General features: G+C 36.7%; 2 protein-coding genes and 1 non-coding gene across 4 annotated transcripts; all 3 read right to left on the reverse strand.

Moving 5' to 3' along the window:
* Positions 1–326: 326 nt before the first annotated feature.
* On the reverse strand, positions 327–21,887 carry dtx4a (deltex 4, E3 ubiquitin ligase a). Of its 2 annotated transcripts, XM_026266614.1 has the most exons (9): positions 21,575–21,887; positions 19,576–19,793; positions 14,512–15,490; positions 4,404–4,465; positions 4,107–4,268; positions 3,694–3,755; positions 3,228–3,548; positions 2,963–3,052; positions 327–2,262 (listed from the first exon to the last, which is right to left on the reverse strand). In XM_026266614.1, the coding sequence occupies exons 2-9, from the start codon at positions 19,784–19,786 to the stop codon at positions 2,035–2,037; spliced, it is 2,115 nt and encodes a 704-aa protein (XP_026122399.1). In that variant the 5' UTR covers positions 19,787–19,793; positions 21,575–21,887; the 3' UTR covers positions 327–2,034. The 2 variants fall into 2 exon arrangements, with proteins under 2 accessions (XP_026122399.1, XP_026122400.1); XM_026266615.1 differs by lacking the exon at positions 21,575–21,887 and having other exon boundaries at positions 19,576–19,952.
* Positions 21,888–22,140: 253 nt separating this feature from the next.
* On the reverse strand, positions 22,141–22,212 carry trnaa-cgc (transfer RNA alanine (anticodon CGC)). The gene has a single exon. It is a non-coding gene; the product is annotated as a tRNA-Ala (tRNA).
* A 1,081-nt stretch (positions 22,213–23,293) lies between these two features.
* LOC113105527 (high mobility group nucleosome-binding domain-containing protein 5-like) lies at positions 23,294–25,950 on the reverse strand. The gene is made up of 2 exons (XM_026266625.1): positions 25,863–25,950; positions 23,294–24,295 (listed from the first exon to the last, which is right to left on the reverse strand). The coding sequence occupies exon 2, from the start codon at positions 24,291–24,293 to the stop codon at positions 23,676–23,678; it is 618 nt and encodes a 205-aa protein (XP_026122410.1). The 5' UTR covers positions 24,294–24,295; positions 25,863–25,950; the 3' UTR covers positions 23,294–23,675.
* Positions 25,951–26,756: the final 806 nt, after the last annotated feature.

Raw genomic sequence — 26,756 nt, forward strand, 5'->3', positions numbered from 1 at the left:
CAGCCTCGTCAAGTAATAATGCTTTTTTTTCTGGCACATTTTGTGAAACTATTATGGAAAATAATTGTTTGATATTTACATAATGGTGCATACTAAAATGCTATCATTAAATTGTGTTATATATTAGTATTTGTATCACTTATAGGTCATAGAGTGAGCGTGGATCCTGTCTTTTGATTATTTTAGTTGAACATCGCCCCCTACTGAGTCACATATTTAGTGCCTGACTGACATAGTATACTATGCAAAAAAGACCACATTTTTTGTACTTGAGAGAGAGAAAAAAAAAGAATTAAGTTGAGAAGAAAATGATTCCAAACCAGCATTTCCTTTACTCTCTCTTTTTTTTCTTTTTTTGTGTCTTTAATATTTATTCAGTATTCCAGCAGCTATGTAATATGCAAGAGTTGTTTTGTACATTTTCTATTATACAGGAACATTAGTTCTCCTAGCGCCGTTCTCGGTCTTCACAGTTTTCATCCTGGCAGCGGTGCCATTTTCACTGCTGTTTCCATAGCAACTATCATGAGGAATTTGGCTGGACAATAAATCAAATCATACAAGTGCAATAAAAGAAATGAAAAACTTCACAGTGGAGAAAAAAAACCTAATAGCTTATAAGAAAAAGTTCAATCAATTAAAAGTATATTATAAAAAACAAAATCATACAAGAAAAAGAAATACTCAGTTACTTCCACAACATGCTTCTGGATGCAGGGGGGAAATAATTGTGTACATAAAACACATACATACAGCACATCAACTATAAATGTAAGCTTACACATGTGCATGTACATACATGCAGTCGTTTCATCAACAGCTTTGTAAACAGGTCCACCAAAGACCTACCGAGAACCGACCAGAAAGGCAACCGGAGATAGTTTGTCCACAGGATACAACTTCAACAGACTTAACAGGGTAGGTTAGTAGCTCTTCATAACCATTTAAAAGGCCCACGCCTTCAACTTTGGAGAATCTAAACCTTGATGGTTCCTAAACTGGTGATAAAAACCCACACTATAATTGAGCTTGGCTCAGTTTGTGCACAGGCCCTGTTTGTAATTTTTCGCTCTCCGACGGCAAATCCAATCACAAAGAAATGAGTTTTACATTAAATTTGTGCATTGTCCATCTGTTGGCTGCCAATCTCACCTTGGCTCAACAATTCTCTAATACTGATCAACAAAGCAGTTTGCACTGAATGTCTCTTTCAGTCCCCGGACAGAGATTGGTTTCCGACCCAAAATCAAAGACAACGCAGGTTTCTCATTTCAGCATTATAAAATAATGTAAGATACAATAAAATAAGTACAAAGAGAAGTGGTTAATGTAAATACTGCAAACATTTCGAAAACTATGTTGTCAAATAAATACCATGGTTATTACTGGAATGTATAATGTTAACAAGTGCCACTAAGAGGCAGTAAACTTTCCTGTTCCAGCATCTAAAGCTGCAACTGGAGCTTCAAAGTTAGCAACAAGTAGCGGCCTCGGTTACACCAAGACGTAATCGCCTCTGTGCCAAATGATACAACTACATGCACAGAAGTACCTTTGTTTTGAGTACCCTTCACAGAACTACAATACATTAAATGGTTGAACAGACACCGGCAGTTTGGTTTTTAGTCTATGTCTGCAGCCCACAAGCCACAAAATTGCACCGCACCAAATCTAGTTTCTGTGGGGAGGATGCCATCAGAAATGTTCAAAAACACAATGGCTCCACCACAATATCACGCACAGTGCAATGTTGTTTGTAAATGACAGCTCTTCCAGCTGGCCGTCCCACTTCTGACAGGCTCCTACCATTTCATTAGCAGTAGGAGGGCTAATATCACTGAAAAAATGGAGCGATGATGACTTAGAAACCTTTAAACTTAGTGTTTTTTTGATTATGAAAGTGTCTCAGGTATTGTGAGAAACAAGAGCTGGGAATTGAATTCAGATTTGGCAACACTAACACACACACACACACACACACACACACACACACACAAAAAAAAACATTCAGTCTTTGTTGTCCGACTTGAATTTTCAGTCCCTCAGACACTCTTCCTCAGTGATGCCTTGCGCCCTCAGCTCTTCCAAGACATTGTCAAGGTGACCGGAGTCTGGGTAACCGTGTCCGGTCAGGTTGGAGCCAAACTCGGTCTTGTGATGCACCTCATTCCAAATGACCGTATCGGTCTCGCCCGTGGTGCTGGATGTGCCCACTGAGAAGATCAGCCGGCGGTCCCAAGCAACCAGCAACAGCTTCAACACCTATCAGAGCAGGAATTGTTTAGAATGAAAGCTGAAGAACCTCAAATGTTGAAGTTGGAGGGTGTAAATTAAGAAGAGGAGTAAGTCATGGTATTGTAAGGCCTATACCTTGCATCCAACACTGTAAAATAATTATTAAAGTTATTAAGGTTTTATAATACTATAAATAATAAGCATCTCTCTTTGATGTTCCAAACTTGTATGAATTTCGTTCTTCCGTTGAACATAAAAAAAGATATTTTGAATAATATGGGTAACCAAACAGTTTCTGATAGCCAATGACCTCCATTGTATGGAGAAAAATCAATGGCTACCAGCAACCAATATGTTTCAAAACATATCTTGTGTTTAACAGATGAAAGAAGTGCATACAGGTTGACAGACTTAAAATATTTTTGGGTGCACTATCCCTATACTACAGTAGTCAACATTTGAAGTGGATCAAAAAAAGTTCAAAGTTGTCTTAAGACAAGGACGGGTTGTTTTGGTTTTAGGACAACTTTGATGTAATCTTTTGATCTACTTCAAATGTTGACTTCTGTATATAGTCTATATATAGTTTAGGGATTTTTAGAACCTTTAGGTTTTTTTAAGAACCTTAAACTTGATTAAAACTAAGTAAATGTAAGTTTTCCAAGGACACTCAGGTACCTTGTAAGAGAATGAATGAGATTGTGTTTGAGAAGGTCTGGAGACTCACCAGACGGCCTTTCTCACTGTCAGGGAGGTAGCAGTGCCTTGGAAATCCACGGGCTGTGAAGGGCTTCCCGGGGTTGGGATGCTCTGGACCCTAAAACAATCATAGACAGAGCAGTTTAGACCTACATTATAGTTATGTGATGTATGCATGCCTTTATATAACACTGCGGCAGCTCAACATATGATGCAGGTGGCAAAATGCCAATGTGAATGAATGCTCTGGGCTAATCATTGGTTTTAAGCAAGCTTTATATTAAGAGTCTTACCTGAATGCCAGGGGGTATGTTGTAAATAATCCGGATGGTTTTGGAGTCAGGGTGTCCAGGAAGGGAGTGAGGAATGACGTGGTATTCCATCTTTCCTGGTGGCTGGTTGCCGGTTTTAACACCGTAGATGGTCTTGCAGGTGGGACACTGAAGGCTGCCATCTTTGTTGCCATTGTTGTACATGGCCACCAGGCACTGCAGGTGGTACTGATGCCCACACTGACACAGACGACCCACTGACTCTGCCCGAGAAATGCCACCGACACCTGGGCCTTTATAACCAGATGGGCCACAGAGAGACTCCATACAGATTGTACAATCCTACAAAAATTCAAATTAATAGATTCAAAATATAAAAATCAAGTTGAATGAATCTAGTTAAAGATAATATATTAATATAATTATTTTAATAAAAAAAGTATTATATTTTAATTAAAAAAAGGAAATATGAATCAAGTATGTTTACCTCCTCGGGTGGGTTGCGGACTTTCTGGAGATATCTTCTAACAACTTCTTCTGAAGTTCTACCTGCACAAAAGAAAACAAAAAGTTCAATCAAATAAGGATTTTGAGACATAATCTGTCAGAAAGATGTGACGTGATATATAAAATCTAAATATTTTATTTGTTTTATATATATTATTTATACATACACTACTGGTTTAAAGTTTGAAATAAAGAAAGACATCTCTTATGCTGACTAAGACTGCACATATTCGATTAAAAGTACATATAATATATGATGATATAATATAATATATTATACAATAAACAATAATAATGAAATAATTATGAATTATTATTCACAATATTAATACAAACTTTTCATGTTTTTTTTTTTTTTACAGTAATTTGCATTAAACTGTCTTTGCTCCTTGCCTTTGCGAGCTTGCTTCTTTGTAGTTTTCCGGCAGCAGTGGCCAAGGCCTGGTACAGGTTTGATGTCGCTCTTGCTGACAGGTGGGGGGTGGAGCACAAGTTTGGGTGGGCGGGTCAAGCAGACCGGGAGTCCAGCAGCGCTCATTAGAATCCCAGTGATACCTAACCAAAGAGAAGAGACAATCATATCCATCAATTTTAAGGTCCGGTGTCTTTACTTAAAAAAATTATCCTAAATCTTACTATATTTAATCTTCACAGTCAATATTTATAACTTATTTGCATATTATTTCTCACCTGCCAAAGCTGGATGGACAGGGCTGGATCCATTTAAGTTCTTCACTGGGACGGTGGGGACACTGTAAAGGTATAAACAAAGAAATAAGACATGAAACACATGCTTCCACTACGCAAGCAACCACTCACCAATCAGAAACAACCACACACACCTCAACGGTCTTATCGATAATCATAATCTGGATCTAAACAGAAATAACCATGTTGTTGTCACAGCTACACCTGCATCCTAATCACCCACATCCTGACCTGCAGACATGCCGAGTCACGCTGTGGTATGTAAACCAGGTCACATCTTCGGTCAAACCCGCAGTTGCAACTAACAAAACTGGCAATGAGTCAGCAGACAACATCAGTGTGTGCTGCATATCAAAACCTCACATGACCGGACAACCCGTTGTCCATATGAGGGGATATTCAGATTGCAAAGTGTGTACAAAGTGTGTCTTTCCAGGACATTTCACCTCCACATTACAGAACATATGCGGTAAACAACTAGACGTAAACTAATGTAAAATTGTTCTCATGTTAAACTTAAAATCCACACCAAATTTTTTTTGTAGACTTTTCAACACCTTATAATTAAGGGTTGGCTTGGCTGTTAAAACTATTAAAGAATTATTAGCTTACCAGCTATCAAATGAAGAACAAGACTAGAGGCCAACCGATATATATATATATTTTTTTTATATTATGAAAAAAAAAAAAAAAAAGCCTGATATTGATATATATCCCCCGATATTCTTTGTGTATGTTATAGTACAGCACAGTCAAAAGTGTCCAAGCATTTGACTGCTACAATATGTAGAATACAGTATAGACAAACACATTTTTTGCAATGAACACTCAAATGTGGTGATAATACACATATAATGACGTGACAGAGATATGTAATGGAGGCAGGGCATTTAACAATAAACTTTATTATCCAAAATTAGTCTGACAACAGTACACTGTACAGTAAAGTTTATTCAACTTTAATTCAATTAAATTCCATTCAACTTCATTCCATTGAAGTTTACTTCGGAAGTTCAATTCGGAACATTAATTCACGGATTTCCAATACTGTCTTCACACAGACGAAACTTACTACAGAAATCTGACATAATTAACTCTGTAAACAAATAATGTAAATAGACGTCTCGCGCACTTTAATGTTTTCTGAATGTATGCATATGCTCCCTTGGAACTGGAATTATGGCGGAATTTCATTTGAAGTCCACTTTGCAGGGCACTTACGGTTGAATAAGACAACTGAATGCAGCTGCCTGAACAAGAGACCTCCTCACTTTGAATGTGTTGACTGGTGAACTATCTCGTGAACGTGGCAGTGGATCTCAACCAAATTCAGGGGATCGCATCAGCTCGAGCAGCCCTCTCGAACGACCACCCTCCTTGCGTCGGTAGCTCCTGGGATCACTAGATTGGTTGGCCCAGGACCGTAAATTTAACCACCCGCAACTCCTACCTATTTGTGTACAAAAGGATGCCTTGAGCTGAAGGGATCCCCTGAATGTGGTGCTGATCCGCCATGCGGTTACAAAGATATGGACGTTCAAATTTCCAATGATTTTCCATAGACTTGCATACTCGTTTTCCAGTCGCTAGTACCAAACAATGGAGTGCACTCTGCTGGCCAATCTACGTAATTTCAGCATTTCAAACATTTTATCTGCATTATGTGTAAAAAAAATAAAATAATAATCATATCAGCAGCATATTTGCCTATACCGATATATCGGCAAAAGGCTCATATCAGCAAAACGATATATCGGTCTCGTTCTAAACAAGAGAAAAACATTTCCAAAGATACTCACTGTTTGACCTTGATAACAGTCATGTCTCAACTATTCCGATGTTCTCCAAAGAAAAAATTTAGTCTTAATAGGAAAAACTCAAAAGTAATGTTTGGATTCTGCCTTGTGTTCTGCTCTCAAACTTCTTCAGATAATGTTTGGCAGTCTCTGTAGTCAGATTGATTTGATTCCCCCACTAGAGAGCCAGGAATCAATGTAGTTTTGTTCACATATATCCCCTGTCTCTTTCTGTGAGTTGTTCTTCTGCTGGATGAGGATATCTTGCCTTGCTCTGTCAGCCCTCGCTCTTATAGTGCTAATCCTCGAGTTTCCATCTGTTGACGAGCAGCTAGGAAAGCAGGTGATCCACGTCACAGAGACCGGGATTACCTCTCAACGTCACACATTGACACACCGCCATTAGGTTCCATCACACAGGCACATAGTGCAAGATAGTTGCTTACACACACACACACACACACACATCCATACCATACCATGTGTTCGTCCTGCACGCGTTCAAACGTTTTGGTCATATATGGGCATAAACAGACACTGACTATATTGGCACAGACACAAGGATATATATGAATGAATCCCACAAAATCTGTTAAAAACATGCTGGGGGTTTAATTTCACTTCAAATTCAAAATAAATAAATCAGAAATTACATTATTAAAAATGTATACACTGTAAATTAAAAAACATGTTACATCTGTCTGTCTGTCTCCAGCTTCAGATATTTCATCTTAAAATATATTCAAACAGAAACACTTTAAATTATAATATTTCACAATGTTATGTTTCTTTGTTGAGTTTTTGATCAAATAAATGGAGCAACTGTGAAAAATGAGTCCAATTGTGACCTTTGCAAAAATACACACACACACACACACACACACACACACACACACACACATATATATATATATATATATATATATATATATATCAATATATATATATATATAAATACACACACATATAAACATACATATATCAATATATATATATATATATATATATATATATATATATATATATATATATATATATATATATATATATATATATCAAATGTATGTGTGTGTGTGTGTGTGAATGCTGAATAATTAGTATTATGGCCTTTTTTTATTTATCATTTATTTAACATTAACAGTTTTTTTTTACATGAAAATTCAAAAAAAGAAAATCATACTAAAAAACTAAATAAAATAAAAAACTAAATAAAAATACACGTCCAAAAATAACAAATATGAACACATTATAATAACAAATTATATTCAATTTATGAGTTTATAATTAGAATAACCATTGAAACTTCAAGCAAAGCACTGGCATGCTTTAAAATAATGACAATTTGTCTTAATGCTATTCTGAAATATGCCCTGGGCTTTTCAGTATATAAACACAAAGACCACTGGGGAATAACCGTCTAATCCTGTAATGAGGGAAAATCAAATGTTTATCACTGTGCTAAAGTTTATCTTTATGAAGCTGATAACGCAATGAGGAGAAACCATGAGGTCATAATCTTCATTAACCCTTACTACGGTCATGAACGGCTGTGCTGTTAGTCCTCACAGCGGTCAGAAGAGTCTTCCAGAATAAATGTGTGATTGCAGGAGTGTGTTTAAGGGTTATACAAGATGTGGGAATTTATGTCACATAAAGTGCAGTGAAACACAGAGACACAGATCAGTGTGCCAACATCAGCTAATGAGTTCACAGAAAGGTGCGAAGGTGCCACCATCAAGATGAAAAATGAGTAGAGGAGGGAGAATGAGGAGTTGACACGGATGTGCTGGGTGGGGGGGTGAAAGGAGGCCACCGGAAAATCTTCAGTCACGTTTGCTGCTGGCTAATCTAGCCGTATTAACACTGAACCCATATGGCTGCAGGCATAAGCACAACTCACCCAATCAAACCACGGCCAGATGTAGTCATTTACTAACGAACATGAAGACAGCAATGAAGGAGGGGAAAGGAGCAGGTGGAGAAGGCAGGGAATCTCTAACGTCAAGGGGTTTTGCTAGATTGATGAAAAAAAACTCACTGACATGACCCCCGACTTTGATCCGGTCACAATCCTTTTTACTTTTTAGCTTGTTTGAAGGAGGCACTGTCAAATGAATCCCATTTGCCAGCACTTTTGTTTCTGTTATAGGCAGACTGTGATTTATTTCTGTGAGCTTCACATTTGATCAAATTACTGTAGGATCAGATGGTAATACCATGGTATTTTTTATTTAAATCGTGATGGTGAAATGGGTTGGGAATTTCTTCACCGAGGCTGGATTTATTTGATCAAAGATACAGTAAAACTGTCTTATAGTGGACATTGTTCTCATTTAAAATAAGCATTTTCTATTTGAATATATTTCTCTCTTTCTTCATCATTACTCCAGTCTTCAGTGTCACATGATCCTTCAGAAATCATTCTAAAATGCTGATTTCTGATTATTATAAATGTTAAAAACAGTTGTGCTGCTTAAAATGTTGGTGGAAACCATTTTTCAGGATTTATTTAATGCATAGAATGTCCAAAAGAAAATTATCTGAAAAAGGAATGCTTTTTGATCAATTTAACAAATATTTCCTGAATAAAAGTATTTTAAAAACATTGTTGACCTTAAACTTCCGAAAAGTAGTGCACCACATTATGTGCAAGGCACTTCAAAAAATACCATAGAGGCCATATGCACAAAAGCAACATTTACAGAAAAAACACAATTTTAAAGCTCTCTTTTTCTCTCTCTCTCTCTCTCTCACACACACACACACACACACACACACACACTATCCAATTTATTTTAACCATAAAACAATCCAACTGAGACCGAACAAATCACACAGGCCTCTCATTATTTATTACATCAGCAAAATCGTGTTGCTCACTGGCCTATTTGTAAACCTAATATGAAAATAAGAGGGATTCTGTTCCGAAAAAGGCAGGTTTTTGTGTATTTTGTGTATCTTCTGTAACGATAATTCAAGCCAGTAGCATGACAGTAATGCTTAACTCTACTACTAATGTGCAAAACAAAGAGAATGAACGTACAATCAACAGTTGTTTACTGTCCATTACAAGTGTACCTGGAAAAGATCAGGGAGGTTTAAAGGTGAAGGCTCATATTAGAGAAAGAGATTTCGTCAGGCTCAATTACCGTCCAGCTACAGATGTCTTATGGGAGCCCTGCTTTCACGCCACAGACCGAAACCCACCTCAAGAAACCAAGCATGACTGAAAGAAGAAGTGAAAACACTGCTCAAGGGGATAATCACAGCGTGCGGCACAAAAAAGAAGCCATGATCAAGTGGTGGCAGAAACGCAAGTGAAACAGAATTAAAAAAAGAACAAAATGTGCAGTCATTGTCATAAACAACAAATCATTTTGCCATCAGCAAAACATCTGTAAACTGACTAGCTAAAAAAAAAAAAAAAAAAAAAAAATATCACACTTGTCCTAGACTTTACTTTACGTGGTAACATGAAAAACATAGCTTTAAAATAGCTGGTTTTAAGATCTAGAAGTGCAATATAATCCAGACATTTCTCAGACTGTCCAGACATAGAGAGTTTTCTTTCTGGCGCCCTCTAGTGGATTAAATGTGTAAACACTTGTGGCCTGTTGAGGAATGTTCAGGGTTCTGCATCTGTGACACAACAAAATGATCTCATCTGTAATAACTACATAAGTACAGTGAGGCAATAACATTTAGGAGGGTTCAGGTCAAGGACGTCTGTAAGCTATTAGCTTTCACATTCAATTTTGAGGGAGTGTATAGCTGGCAAACAAAAATGTACCAGGGTAGTAAGTTATTTTATGACACTAGCTTCACGTATGCTTTATATTTGTGCATTTATTCCGGTCCTGTGACTCTGTAGGTGCATTACTTTAAAAGATCATTTTTGTTTGTATGCACAAACAGATCAAATAAATAGCACAGATGCTGAAAGGAACCTTGGCTTGGAACATTTTTTTTTATGTATCAGCACAAGAAATGATTGCACCTGGTCTATCAACACTCATTAAGTTATATGAAAAATGCACACAACAGGTCCACAGGCAAAATTGTTTCTATTTTGCATACATCTATCAGCATGCATATGTGAATGCATAAACTGAAGTGAAAAATACTGAATTCCAGAAGTAGAATTTGGTTTATCTGCTTTCACTTCAATGGCAGAAGCATTTGTGCCACATTAACCTAAAATAGTGCACAATCTGAATTATTTCTGATATACTTCTGATATGAATGTTCAAAAGTTTGGGGTGGGAAATATTATTAAATGTTTTTGAAAAGTATCTTATGCTCACTAAGGCTGCATTTATTAGATGCATTTATTTAATACAGCAAACATGAAAAATGTTAAAATATTTTAAATTGCAATTAATGACTGCGATGCAAAGCTGAACTTCAATGCTCAAATAATATTTCTTCTTATCAATGCTGACAACAGGATTCTTTGATAGAATCACAAAAACAGCATTTAATTGAAATATATTACTATTTTTTTTGTATCAATGTTAAAGTTTTTATTCTCACTTTTGAGCAACTGCTTAATAACACATTTATGATTCAGCATGCTTGTACAAATCTAAACCTCTTCCTGTGACTTCTCAGTATGCCAGAGCAAGGCTGAATACGTTGTTTGTTGGCTCACTTCACTTTTCATGGCTCATTCCTCATCTGAGTCAGATGCCACTACGCATATACTTAAACCGGCGCTCCTCTAGTGTCTGAGACAGACGTTTTGTCTATAGGACAGCGTCTGAGTCTCACACACACACACACACACACACACTTAAAACAAGCACTTGCTCAATCGAGCAACTATTCCCAAACCTCCTTCACACAGACTACCGACATCCCTCCCCCCTTAACTGCATTGAGTTGCAAATACAAATCCCAAGCTGCCGACTGCCAACAAAGGTTGGCTTGGATACACACTCAGCGCACACACACTCTCCAAAACACTCACACAATGGAGCTAAAGGGGCCCCCAGGAATGAATGGAGCCTGGGAACAGAGAGAACAGGCAGAAAGAAGAGGGAGAGTAAATAACGAAACTCGTGGTGGACTCCCATCGACCAGTCGTGTCTAGAAAGCTCTTCTCTTTCATTCTCACATGGAACCCACAGACCACACAGCTTTTCAAGTGATGCTATATAATGTGACATACAGAATCGTTCCAATGTTGTTGTTTTTTTATGAAGAAATTAATACTTTTAATCAGTAAGGATACATTAAATGGATCAAAAGTGACAGCAAAGACATTTATAATGTTACAAATGATTTCAACATGTTTGTCTTTTTGAATTGCTTGTTTTCTTCCTAATTTGTAAGTCGCTTAATTTTTTTTAAATTTTTTTTTAAAAGCATGTGCCAAATAAATAAATGTTCAATGAAATTAGCAGAAATGTTCTTTTAAACTTCTAATAATCCTGGAAAAAAAAGTGTCAAGTTTTCCACAAAAATATTAAGCAGCATAACGGTTTTCAATGTTGATAACAGTAAGTAATGTTTCTTGAGCATGAAATCAACATATTCGATTTTTTTCCTGAAGGATCATGAAACACTCAAGACTGAAAATTCAGCTTTGTCATGACAAAAATCTAATTTATTTTTATAAAATAAATAAAAAGTTATTTTTAAATGCAATCATATTTTATATTACGTTTGGACTATAGCGTTTGTTTTCAGGATTCCGTGACATCACAAAACGGTCCATTAGAATATTATAAAAAAATTCCCGCCAACGGGTTAATGTATTTAAGTGATTTATTTGATTCCTTAAAAATTCACTCTTATGATTCTTTTTTGTCCAAATTCAACTTTCCTATAAAATTTTAAGAATTTTCTGTAGTAATCAAATCTATTCCCTCTGGGCTTATTAATTTAGTGTGCAGTCACCTGATTTATTATAAAGTTGAAAATAAAGATTACGATCTTCTTATAAATGGTAAATATGCATTTGATAAAAAAATTTACTAACAAAGATATAAGACAAGTATTTAACGAACATAACAGAGTTAACTCCAAGAGGGAAATTTTACTGGAATTCCATTTTAAGAGATTTTATTTGGAGAAAAGCATGGCTGCTCCCTTACAATTGATGATAAAAATGAATGATGATAAAAAATATTCACAATTTTGTACATTTTATCATCCTGAATGGCAAATTTTTCATTCATAAATGTAAATTGTCAAAATCTCCACCTTTATACAAGGTTTTCTCTAACAAACTCACTCTGTTAATGAAGTCTTTTAAAATTAAAAAAAAAAACAATTAAAAGCTACGTCTATTGTAAGATATTATAAATCTGTATTTGGCATCTTGTGACTGTCTCTATTTTTTCCCCTTTTTTTCTTTGCTTAATCATCTTTGGAGTTTCTGTTTTTGATGCCTGTTTTTTCTGTAATGTTAACATGTTCTCAATAAAAAAATCTGAGATTTTGGTTGAGTGCATCAGGCACTCAAGTGCTGCTGTTGCCTCAAGTTTTTGCAAGTTATTACACGTGCACCTTAATAATTATGTATGTTACAATTATGAAAACTTGTATAATAAAATTGCTGACAGTACAATACTGGACAATGATGTAATCTGCAGAATTTACAGTTCAATTATGACACTACAGTGTTTCCAACACAATGCGTGCGGGTGTTTTATATCACTGTATTTCTGAAGGAAACCGACTGGCTTCTGAAAAATGTCATTTTTAGATTATCTTGCATGTAATATCTGATAAAGCAGGTTGTTTTAGCAGAGAACTGCTGTGTGTACAGAGGTTACCGGGGAAACCTTGATCTGTACCACTCCAACAGCGCCTCCTGCTGGCAGAGAATGAGTTTGCATTAAATGTAATTAATTTAATTTAAATGCAAAAAAATTAAATGTATAGCCTGAATTCACTTCAATTCGGATAAAAGGATCTGCTAAATGTAATGTAAATTTTATATATCTTGCAATAACCATGCGTGCAAAGGGTCTGCGCTACCCTCTTGTACAGTATTCTCTGGGTCTTAATTCGGCTCAAACTGATATGTCATAATGTCGCCATAGACAGAGGAACATGCTGCTTTGGCAAGGGGTGGGGCAGTACTGAAACACTGTCTAAACTGTTCACCAATCACAATGCACTGGGACAGCTAACCAATCACATCACATTTCTATTTTTAGAAGGCGGACCTTTATCAAACCCGGAACTAATCGAGCTGCTTGTGCCAGGATGGGGAGAAAGGTATTGTAATAATGTAAATTAATTATTACAAAAATCATACCACCAAGCATGTTCTAGTACACCCTCAAAACAAATTCAAGAGCATAAAAAGACCCCTTTTATCAAATAGCCCTGCTCAGCACAAATGGAAAAATCATCAAAATAATTTTTTTTAAATCCCACTGACTCCAAAATGTTGAACAGTAGTTTAACATAACAATATTTATTATACTATATATTATATTATTTTATTATATTTTATATTATGATCCTCAGAAAGGTGGGAAAACAAGTGCTTAGACAAACTACAAGCCAGCAGTGCTAAAAAAAACTTAATTTCTTTTAACAGGCCTAAATGGTGTCAACATTTCAAGTATTCTTGAAACACAAGTTCCTTTTTTTTTTTTTTTTTTAAATAAACTATTACAGAAGTGAAACCCTTCCACATCACAGCACAGGCCCACCTACAAAGCAAACAAATGCACTTATAATGTAACTCTTTATAATCACAAAAAGTGAATACATGCTAATACGTGCATGCATAAAATGTGGTCTCCACAAGCATGTTGGAACATAAGATGTGGTCAAACTATCTAATGTGAATAGTGTAATGATGTATGAAGCACAGTTTAGAAGTAACTTTCTGTTGTGCACACTGAAGGATTCATTCATGATCCTTCAGAAATCATTCTAATATGATGATTTGATGCTCAAAAAAAAATCCTGTTAACATAAGTGCTGAAAACAGTTGTGCTGCTTAATTTTTTGTGGAAATAAAACATTTTCACGACTCTTTGAGAAGTACAAAGTTGAAAAGAGAAACGTTCATTTGAAACCCAAAATCTGTAACAGTCTTTACTGTCATGATGAGTCCTTGCTTAATAAGAGTGAATAAAAAAATCTTGCTGACCCCAGACACTTAAACACTAGTGTAAAATAGTAAACCTCATTCTGTGAAACGCTCATGAGATTAACAATCACAGCTGTCACAGTTAAGGTTACCATCTAGAAACAGCCATGATCCCTAGAAAAGCATAGTATCATTTCATTTACAATCACAGACAGCTCCAGTCATGGTGACTTACCCTGAAGCAATGAGTGCCCGTGACTGTGCCATGGCGATTCTCTGCAGGGCGGGGCGGCTAAGGCCAGCCAGACTGCTGCGAGGCGGCACCGGGGCGGCACAAGCGGCTGAAGCCATCGACATGGGACCCAGAACACGAGCAGAGGGCGTGGGAGCGCAGGTGGTCACTGTAGATATAAGGGTGTTGGAGGGTGTAGGTGCAGTAGGGTTGGGCGCAGAGGTCATGTGGGGTATGGTGGAAGGCGGCGGGGGTGGCGGCACAGAGGGTGGAGGAGGACGGTTGGAGGATATCGACAGGGCAGCAGTGGCTGAGCCCAGCAGAGAGAGGGAGTGTCCGAAGCCTACGCTAGCACCTGAGGTGGAGTTCCTATGTGGCGAGAGGACTCGGGACAGGGATGGAGGGTGAGGCAGGGTAAGCGAGTACGAGTGTCCTCTTGGTGGTGCTTTTGGGCTCGGCGGCCTGGGTACGGGTAGAGGCTTCCGCCCGAGAGTTTGTGCCATGCTAGGTGTCTTGACACCTAAGACTAGCATACACTGCTGGCAGGAACATGGTTGACCCAGTGAAGTAATAGCAGAAGCTGGGAGAGCTCCACTGGGATAGGCACTGCCATTCCCTCCGCTGATCCCCGATACGCCCACCCCCAGGAGTCCACCGCTTCCAGCGGATGACCACGGATGCGGTTTAGGCAGTGGGCCGGAAACGAGCGGGTAGGCCAGGTCTGAGCGCCTCTGGATGCGCCGGCGCCGCTGCGTCTGTCCGTTGATCTGCGTCATACTCTGCAGGTCTATAAGGTAGCAGAAGCCCAACGGCGTTAAATCCAGCCAGGGCTGCTGCCGGTCCCGAGCCGCCTGGATGGCGATGCTGACCTCGGTGTCGTACGGCGTCCATGAGCCCGAGTCGTTCTCCCATTCCCACACGCAGCCCTGACCCGGAGCCGACCGCGGGTCGTAGAAGCTTCGCCGCACGGGTCTTAACGTACCTGTAAGGGAGAGCAGAGATGTTAAGATGTTTGAGGTGTACAGTTTCTTAATGTATTTCCTTGAAACAGGAATTTGGACATGAAGGTAAACGGATTGGTTCAGCTAAAAATGTTAATTCTGTCATCATCCAGGCACCCTTGTTTTGTATCAAACCCATAAGACTAACATTCATCTTTGGAACACAAATTATCTATATTACAAACTTTTATTATAACTTGATGTTTATATATTTTAATCTTTATGTATATCCATTGAGCAGTGTTTATATACAATTATTTTTTTGAAGCTGTTAATAAAAACTTTATTGAAGTATAAGTCGCAATAAAATACTATTTAAGTTTTTCCATTTTTAAGTTTATATTTGCCCCTATATTTGCTTCGAACGATTGCATAAACACTTATATCGGTCCAAATGCCTGGCTTTGCAAGTATCCTATTAAACACAATAATTTAGGTCTCAAGGGAATGTACACGGCTGCGAAACAAAGCTTATGTGTAACAGTATATTGAATCCGGACTTCGGACTTAAAGAGGAAGCAGGCCAATTTTTCATGAGCTGAACTCAAAGATCCAAGACTTTTTCGATGTACACAAAAGGCCTATTTCTCTCAAATATTGTTCACAAATCTGTCTAAATCTGTATTAGTGAGCACTTCTTCTTTGCTGAGATCATGCATCCACCTCACAGGTGTAGCATATCAAGATGCTGATTATACAGCAGGATTATTGCACAGGTGTACATTAGGCTGGCCACAATAAATGAAAAATCGGGGCATAAACAAATGTGTTGCATTTATAATTTTGTTTAGTGTAGATAGATATAACCTAAATAGAGAAGACAAATTTATTTACACAATGTATTTCTTATTTGCTTATAATTAATTTCTTGTCCTTATTTCATCACTGACTGTTTATCTCCAATATTTTATTTTTATTTTCTTGTCTTAGTTTAATATCAACATTGGTGACAAGGCTTATGAAAATTATATGGTATTAAAGATTCATAAAATATCATAAAAAGCGTATTAATAATAAAAAAAAGATATTGTGATATATATCGTTATAGTGATATAAAATTACTCAAAACATGTTACGAGATTTTTGTCATATCACCAACCCATATCTCAGAGGCGCACTGAGCATATGTTCTGCATCATCCACCAAAATGGCTTCTGCGTATGACAGATAATGGAAGTGAGATAAAAGTGTTTATTATATTTGAAATATAGATATTTGTCTTACAAAAATGCATGGATTTACTATAGAAGGCCTTTATCCACCCCCAGGAGCCATGTGAGGCATCCTTTAGTATGAATGTGCCCGCTTTATTTGACAACTTGTGGACTGTTAAACTGCAACACCAGCTGACTGCAAAGATAGAGCTTGAAATAGCCAGGACTATTTTTTATATAACTCAGACTGGATTCGTCGAAAGAAGAAAGTCATATACACCTAGGATGCCTCGAGGGTGAGTAAAACACAAACTAATTTTCCTTTTTGGGTGAACTAACCCTTTAATGCCTCATCTGCAGCCATTCTAGATGCATATTAACACTGAATCAGAAGCACGTTAAACTCATGATTTAATTGGTGCCAGTGCAACTAGGTTAAAGAGATTAAAATTTGGGTACGCAAGTTAACAGGTTTAAGTATTCGTTTTAATGTTAATAATTATTCATCATACTGTTGATTTTGACAGTATTTTCTATTTTCTATATTTCTCTTGTCATTTGGCAGCTTCAAAGAAGACAGAGAAAGAATGAATCTCGGCTGTGACCTGAATAGGTGGAAATGCATGTAACCTGTGTTTATTGGTACCCTTATGTTCATTGGGTGGAAAGTGATTCCCCAAGGTTTCTATAGATATCACGATATATCGAGTCATCTGTATTAAATGATCCACCTAGGACTTCAAGAATGAAAACTTAAGATATTTAAGTACTATAACAAAAATTTAAACAACCAAAAGTATTCAGCCAAATATCAAAATCAATCAATCAATAATAAATAAATAAATACATACAAGGAACTGTCAAATGATTAATCACATCCAAAATTAAAGTTTGTTTCCATAATATATGTGTATTGTATACATTTAGTATGTAAGGGATAACCAATGGCTAGCCATGCATTAAAGGATTTTAAATTCACAATGTGGTGACAAAGAGCTACCTAACGTGAAGCGGTTAGTCGTTGATTATCTCGCTTGTTCCACAGTCATTTTTTTATACAAAATAAAAACTGGTATTGCACTTTGCAGCACAATATTTAACTGAATGGGTAAACATTTTTGTCAGTACGGCACGTTAGCGTTAGCATTTTGCCCGCATCAAATCAGACACAGAGATGAAATAGTGCGGTAAGATCACATTTATTTTAATAAATTATAGCATGTGTTTCAATTAATTATCGATCAAGATTGTGCACCTGCGTGCTGCATCTGCACGTCTCTATCTACAAACAACAACTTAAAAAACAGCCATTTTACCACCTTTTTGCTGGGGAATATAACGTAGCCATCTAGTATCTAGGCTATTTTATTAATGAAAAATCACAGGGAAGCATTGACAATAAGTTTGTGTTTGTGTGTGTGTGTGTGCAGCGCAATCAGTGATCTCTGACCTCCCTGTGTGTGTGTGTGTGTGTGTGTGTGTGTGTGTGTGTGTGTGTGTTGGTTAGTGTGCATCAATTAAAGCAGAGCATTAATATAGAGCTGTGATTAAACTGATTTCGCATTACACGGTTTTACTGCATACCAGAATCCAGTATAAAGACAGACCATGGATTAAGTAATTATAAATACATACACATACATTTATACTTAAAAAAATATTAATATACACAGTACACACACACACATATGTAAACTCAAACTTTGATTTTGAATATAATGAATCACTATTACTTGTTTGACAAATTATATTCCGAAATAGGCCTGAAATCATGGATAAAAACATGATGCATTTTGACTGTCAGTGTCTTTTCTTTGTGCACACATTGAGAAAAAATTTGTAACTTGTAAACATGTCAGCAGTGTGCACATAGTTCATAGAGGCTGAAAACAATGCTAGGACAATTAAATCACATATATTTTTAGCTGTGATATCAAGCTTGTTGCAAAAAGTACACCTGGTTTAATTTATCATCTGAGAACACAACACCCTGAACAGAGTTCAATTAGCAAGGAACACAAGCCGAATTACAGAAACTTTATTTTAAGTTTTGGGTTTTCAGCCAAATGAGTCTTTAACAATGAAAAATGCTAATATACACATATTTAAATGTCAACAGTTGAGCGACAGCTGTGACAATACACTGACAGCACAAGATCATTTTGTTACGTCTTTCCAAAGAATATATCTCAGACATAATAAAAACAAATACAGTCTTGTTATGTCTGCTCCAGATTCCAAAGTATAAGAGAACTGTGCTACAGTACAATTAGTCTCAAAATTTGACAGTCCAACAACACAAAGGTTATCCATCCGACCTCCCTTCATGACCTCGCTCTGCTATCATTCATTTATCCATCTCCTCCTCCCTCGTGTTTTTGGAGCGATGGGCCGCTACCCTTCACCGACCCCATTCCTCCATCTTCCCATGAAGTCTAGTTAGTCCTGCACAATGGTCTTTGTCAGCATGGGTGATGGAGACTCCCAAAATTCTGACAACCAACAATCCACCTCTTTGTTTAGGCTTCAAACCATTGCTTCCTTCTCGCTGGTAAAGCACTCGCATACATTGACAAAAATCATTAAGAGTTAATGGCAGAGCAAAATGAACTCTACACTGGATGACACATAAACGGGTGTGAATTACAAAAATGAAGCTGAAAACTGATATCAGTGATCTGACTTGAGAAAAACGAAGAGGCTGTTGCTGAAATTAAGGTTTTGAGGCCCAGCCCAACCATTTTCATAGCACACCGAGCTTCCAAAACATCTGCAGACGTTTGCCTTCAAGCCATCACAATACAGAGTTTAGATTATTAGCGCATTTGATTGATCTCAGAGTAAAGGAACCATATTATTAAAATACAATGGAGGTGCATGATAAAATCAGATAGGATATCGTTCCCTCTCACCGGTATCTTGCCGAAACTGGTGCATAGACTGCAGGTCAATGATGTACGGCGATAGACGCGAGTCGACTTGGCCCAGCACCACGCTCCCGGCGCCGCGAGGGTCGCTGCGGATCACCGCCTCGATATGATGGGACACCGCCGGGCTGTAGGGTCGCCAGCGCCCGTGCTCGTTCAGCCATTCCCAGACGACCACGGCCGAGGCTAACAACATCTCATACCTGCGCGAGAAAAATAAAAATCACGTCCACAATAATGACATCTGATAAAGTCTTTGCTCAGTTCATTATTTTGCAGCGACTAATTCCCGTGTACGATACAGGTGCGTTTATAAGCAAGCGATGCATTTGACCACAAAGGGAATGTTATGCAGCACGCTGTGGCAAGCCATTTTAACATCTATTCCGCTAAACTAACTAATATATATATTCTATGTTTCTGGTGCATGTTTTTCAATCAGTAAACAAAAGATGATCGGTACACTTGTCATGTTTACTTATAACATATATGTATTTTTTTTTTCCTTGTTACTATCATTACTAGTACTAGTATCACTGCATATTGATAGCTTTCAGTCACGTAACCAGCTCGAAGACCTTAAGGCCAAAACATCCATAGAACTGCAGCACAATCCTATCATTTGTACATCTGTTTTAAAGACATAAATATTTAGATCACCCCTCAAAAGAATAAAACAAAATTATGTGAACAAATTACAAGTTTTGGCCTTTTGCAATCCATATTAAGCACCCGCTGCAATATTTCAAACATTAAACAGTGCGACAAACATTGTAAAAACCCTTAAAGTGCCTTAATATATTTAAAACAGTATTTAACATGAATTTAACATTAAAATATCAAATTCAGTAATCAATTACTTATGTTAATTATGCATAGTTTACATAGTCATGCAGATGTGGTCGGAATATGAAGGCATTCTGCTTAATGGTTCAGTGTTTTCCTTATAATAGTTTTCTATGGGAAACCATTTAATGTGAAACTTTGCACATTGTGTTTATATTCTGGGTTCATATGCTTGCCTGTACAAAATATACATCATCAATAAGGTGTTAACTGAATTTCACCTTTTTAATTTCTGTGTTTTACTACATTGATACTTAATGCAAACTGCATAAAAATAACTGGCGGTCAGTGGAGCAAAGCTTCGTTTTGCCCTCCAGGTGGGAATTCATATGAGTGTGTGACATCACATGAAAAACTATCAATTGTAGCTTTAGTAGTATGTAATTATTAAGACATTGGTTACTAGTATCTATTTAAGCTGATAATGGAAATATATTTCCACCTCACTAGTCACTGTTTTGCTTTTTACTGGTGATATGTATTGACTTTAATAGTAAGTTTAAAATGTTACATGTTACCATTGGATTACACTCTAATTTGGTGTGTAAAAAGTAAATGTTCATGTATCTTAAGCTGCCAGGAGAAAAAAAAACCCTGTAACAGGTCCTAGCAACAACTGGAATAAGAACCAATGAGTGGGCAAATATATGCAATTTGTTACGAGTAGACATTACTTTTGACTTTTAGGACATTGACCAATAACAAACGAAGTACTAGTAATAGTGAAAACGAAACAGTTACACTTGAAATAGCCATTAACTAATAATAAAATTAAGTATTAGTAATATAAAATAGACATCGACTTTAAATGTTAAAACAGCTTGCCACAGAATGTTGTTACATGCGAGACATTTTAGTAAGGCATTTTCTTTCATTGCATCCTTTAAAATGACCACACTTCGATACAAGAATCGGCAAATATGATCTTTAAATCTGTTCACCTTCATTAATATTCCCTCTCTTAAAATATATAAAATGGTAGCCTTTCATTTTTTGATGGGGGCTCAGTTACTTTTTTATCTGTCAATTAAAACATGTTCCCATATGTTCTAACAGAACGTGCAGGATGCAAACACGGTGCAAAGCAAAAGGCCCCTTTTCTCCCAAATGCGACGAATTAAGACATGCAAGCACTCACAAATAAGAGATCGTTCGTGATTACTCGTTTGCATTCAGATCGTTGAAGAAGGAGGCAATTCCTTGGGAGAATCCATCTTAACTTGAGCAAAAAAAAGTATCCGTGCGATATAACAATAGTCCCAGATTTTTTTTTCCTCAGAGGAGTGCTCATCGAATTATTGCACTATTTTGCACAGTCGACGCAAGTCGCAGTTAAAGATCTCTTAAATTATATTTATCGTTTCTCTACTGCCATGCAAAGGCATTTAAATCTTATTTTTATTCCAGTAAGGAAAGTGCAGGATTCTTCAATTGTTTGCGTGCGTCTGCCTGTGGACACGCCCACTGTGGCTGAACTGACCAATGGCGTGGCATTTTTGACGCCCACTGGCGTCTAACCGACCAATCGTCAACGCATGAGTGCAACTTCCGACTGAAGTATCTCCTCCCAAATCTTCATAAACGTACGTGCAATCTGTAAATTTAGCGATTGACATCGCTTCACATGAGATTTAAGTAATTTTTCTGTTAATGTTTTGCGTTTGTAGGAGTACGCTATTGTCTTCCTGAAAAACAAAAGGTGAGTGGAGATGCCGGGGATTGAACCCGGGACCTCATACATGCGAAGCATGCGCTCTACCACTGAGCTACATCCCCGTCCGTCTCTTTCATGCAATAGTGGCTCTAGTTATATAATGTACTATATGGGTATGAATGTATTATTGTATAGTGTGGAGCTTGAGTTTTCTGTCGTAGCCTATGGGAAATTGAATTCATTATATTAATTTAATTACTTAAGAAATATTCCCAAGACTGTGTGTGATTGTACTGTATAAATCATGTTAAATGGCATAACGTTATTTCAAGTATCACCTCAATTTATGACTTTAAAAAGCCGACATTTTCTTATTTTACACAGTTAGCATATGCATTCTTTTGCATCGTAATCTTGTCTAAACTCTGTTTAAAATGAGCAACAACGATAAGAGATGTGGTTCCTGGTTTGTAGCCTCAAAATGGTTGGTGGTTGGATGCCCTAATGCTGTATCAGGTCAAATGTTACGTCCAGGTCACACACTCATCACCATGGACATTTTAACAGCTTCATTCGGAGTTGATGTGCTCTACACGTGTTCTTAATGGGTTTTGGGACACTCACACATCAGTGGTTACAGTGAGGTCATATTAAAACACAAAACAATTTGGCAATAACTGTATTGACCTGAAAATATCTGTTTTTAAAAATAGAAAAGTATTTACATCTCCCACAAATGTTAACAAGTTTCACATTGTATATTCACACAATAACCATTTGCAGGAAGAAAAAATAACAACAGGAAGTGGATAAAACTAACAACATATAGAAAATGGTGTGGAAGCATTTTACTGGCTTTTAAAGTTAGTTAACCCTATAAAACCTGCTGTTTCATATTCTATATGCAAATTTCCTCTAAATGATCAGCATGACTAAAATTAAGCTGTTGCACACAATCTACTACATGCCTTCAGTCATCAGATTGATAGTTGAAGTTTCTTTAGCAAATAAAAGTCCTTTACTGTAACCGTTCTGATTGATACGTGTCTTTTTACAGTTCAGTTTTTTACTGATTTTTTAAGGAACATAAGATAGGCTATTTCAACACTTACTGGACGAAATAAGCTTATGTTTACTTGATTATCCACACATAATTGTTTTTAGAAAAATCATTTATAATGTGAATAATTAATATGATACAACAATCTTTCAAAGAAAGTTTATTTGTACAAATCTCAATCATCATTATAATGCATTACATTATATGAGTAGTCCTATAAACTATTATAAACATCTCACTGATTTACATTTACACGCTATACTTCTTCCATATAAATATCAGCCAATGTTTGATGTATCAAATATGATTAAAAAACACACACATGAAAACTTTAAAAAAAAAGTGTAAAAAAAAAAAGATGTTGTCTATTGGTCAAAATAATATTTTACATAAAGAAATGAATATGCCAGGCATTTTAAAGGCTTGAATTAACTCATAGTTCTAAAAAAAAGTTTTGGTCCTCCCACTGGACCAAGCCACCTTATTTCCCGCCTATTAAATTCAAAAGCAATGTCTCTGTGCTTTTCACAAAGCAGTCAAGTCATTTCCATCTTTGTTCTCCTCAGACCAAATTGCACTACCTGCAAACGGCTTCAGATCAACAAGCAATTCCACTTTTTCTGCATTCTTCACTTCTTCACTTGTCTCCTCCTTTCCTGCCGCTGCTGCTTCCCCCTCCTTCAATTTCTCCTTGTCTTCCTCAGCTTTATCCTCTTCTTTCTTTTCCGCCTGCATCTTTGCCCTCTCCCTCAGGTCAACGCTGGAATAATCATCTGAAGAATCATCCCTGTCGTCATCATGTTCCTGTTGCTCTCCCTCCTCCGTGTAACTGTCATTCTGTTTGTCCTGACCTTCACCCCCCTCATCCTCTTTGTCAGGACCTCCTATGGTCTCCTCGTCATCACGCTGTTGGGGCCAAATGTGGACACCGAGTCTGTTTTCCACAGCCCCGACTCCTTGTCTCAATCGATCCCGTAGGCCGCCAGGGGCGAAGACTATGCGCTGGACAGTGTATTGTCCATTCGTGTCCGTGTTAAGTTTTTTATAAAAGTACAAAAAAGCCAAAACAAGTATGATCCATATGAAGAGGAGGGCGATGACAACTGCAGTATTGTCTGCTTCATTACTCTTGTGTGATCCCATGACTAAAGAGATGGGGACAGTCAAATGACACCTTTATAAAATTCCAAATGATGCATGTTTAAAAAAAATCCAAGTAATACATTTATTCAAATTATATTAGAATAAATGTGAAAAAACACATTTCTGGTCTCAGTAAAATGCTTTTTTTTGAAGTTGAAAGTAAGGATTACTGGTTGTAAATGTTTTACAATAAATTAAATCTTTCAAATTTTCAAATTTAATGCAATTATTTCTGAAATTTACTAGCAATTTTTGAGTGAAACATTCATTTTCATTTTTTGCAGTGTACAACAATAGACAGCAATGCACAGTGTCTTCAGCAGCATTATTTTATTGTCAATATACTATTACCTTTTATAAATATTTAAAATAAGGTTTTATTTTTGTATTTTTCATTGTAATTTGATTAAGTTTTAGCTAATTTGTTGCTGTTTTTGTCATTTTATTTAAAAGTGTCTATATAGTGTTTATTCATTTTTGTTTCAGTTTTAGTTTGAATTTTTTCGTAAAATAAAAAAAAAAAAGAGAAATTTTGCTCTGGCAAATAGTTGATGAGCAGAAATTTCCTACATAATACATAATACATTTTATTTAGAATAATATTTATTTCATTTCAAAATGTTTTTAGGTTTATACTATAATAACCCTGGTGTTTGAGTTTTAGCTGCACTAAAGGTACAAAACTGTCACTGGGACGGTACCCATTTAAAAGGTAATGAAATGTATGCTTCAGGTACTAATAAAATCTTTTAAAGTAGGCTACCACTATGCACTTATAAAGTACTAATATGTACCTTTAAGGTACTTATATTGAGGGTAAATAAAGTACAAAGAGGTACTTTTTAGCTTTAGTACCTCAGGGTTCCGCCGTGGACCGCTTTATTTTATGAGAGTGTGAGTTTTCAGCAACATGCAGCATGTTGCACACAATATAATAACCTGTGGCTTCTTTGCCCACACGAGCAGCAGCTCCCGCCATACACTCTTTAGTAAAGCCTCAGAAGTGCACTAGCACGGAAGTAAGCATGCTTGCATTACTTTAGAAAAACTGGCAGGAAATCACATTGGTTTTTCACATCGTTATTGCAGTTCAAAAGAAAATCTTCTCTGTGACATTATACACCCTACACTGCCTGTCAACGTCTAAATAAATGAGCTTCAAACCGCTTAGCAGCTATTCACAAGGTTTGCTAATGCAGCTGTGCATGTGCTCAAATACGGCCCCAAATGGATTCAAATCCTGTGCCAGATTGGACCAAAAGACAAATACCCAAAGAAGGGAAAGTTAAGTAATTTATTGCTGTGTTTAAAACAACCTGCATTACATGTTTCCTAAAATCCATGCATAATATTCTTCTAAAATACTATTAATTTAGGTCGCAATTAAAAATAACAGAACAGTAATGTTAAACAGCAGATTCTCTGTGACTGTCATTTATGAGCATATCTGTATACAGATAAAAAAGAAATGTTGCTCATAAATATTGTCAATTAATTTATTCGCACCGCATGACAATAAAAATCTAAATAAATAGACACAACATTAAAAATCTAGTAGTAATAACTCACCTTTATTCAGTTGCCCTTAAACCCATAGCCAGAGAGAGCATAAAATAGAAAATTCAAATCTGTCATGATCATATAGGCAGGAAAGAGGGGCGGAGAGAAAGAGAAAGAGAGAGAGAGAGAGGCCACTTGCTATTACAAGGGTGTGGCAGTCATACCCTGAAGACACCTTTGATTTTCATGTAAAATATACATTTTAAACCATTTTTTTTATTATTTTGTTTCATTATTTTTTAATTAACTGACTCGTTTAACGGTTACTCAAATATAAAGTTTAGTGGGTAATGTTGACGTAATTATAGGAAGAAGAAATATGCATAGGAATTTCTAAATAATGCATCTAGTATGAACTTCAGAATGATCGTCTGATTAGGAAACCTAATTTATAGCACGTTTTATAGCTACACGCAAGTATCTCAAAAGAAAACATGTTAAAAAATATCTTTTAGTAGTATATGGAGTCCGCACAGGAAGAGTTGAGTGGAACATAGTTTCCTTTAGCTAGATATTGTGCGATGAAGCACAAGTCTCTCTCAGACCACATCCTGTTAGAAATGTCGAGTTTAAAGATGCTATGAACCATGAAAACAAGAATGCCTCAGTGCTCGTGCAGTGCAGAGAAGCAATCCGTAATGTAACAAAACCTAGTTACAGATGATGTCTGTTACATTACACCTCCAAACATGCAATCATATCGTGACAAAATCTATGGTATTAATTCTTCATGGTTTTAAAAACACCATTTGGACATGTTCTCACCTCAAGTTACAGTTATATGTGAGAACGGCCACTGAGTCGAGATGCAGGTCAAATTGGGTATATATATTTATTTATCATTGTACATGCCATTTTAGTTTTAGAATTTAGATTTGCCCTGGTTAACTTTAACTTCTACTT

This window comes from Carassius auratus, chromosome 7 (genome assembly GCF_003368295.1).
Source record: "Carassius auratus strain Wakin chromosome 7, ASM336829v1, whole genome shotgun sequence".
Classification (NCBI taxonomy): domain Eukaryota; kingdom Metazoa; phylum Chordata; class Actinopteri; order Cypriniformes; family Cyprinidae; genus Carassius; species Carassius auratus.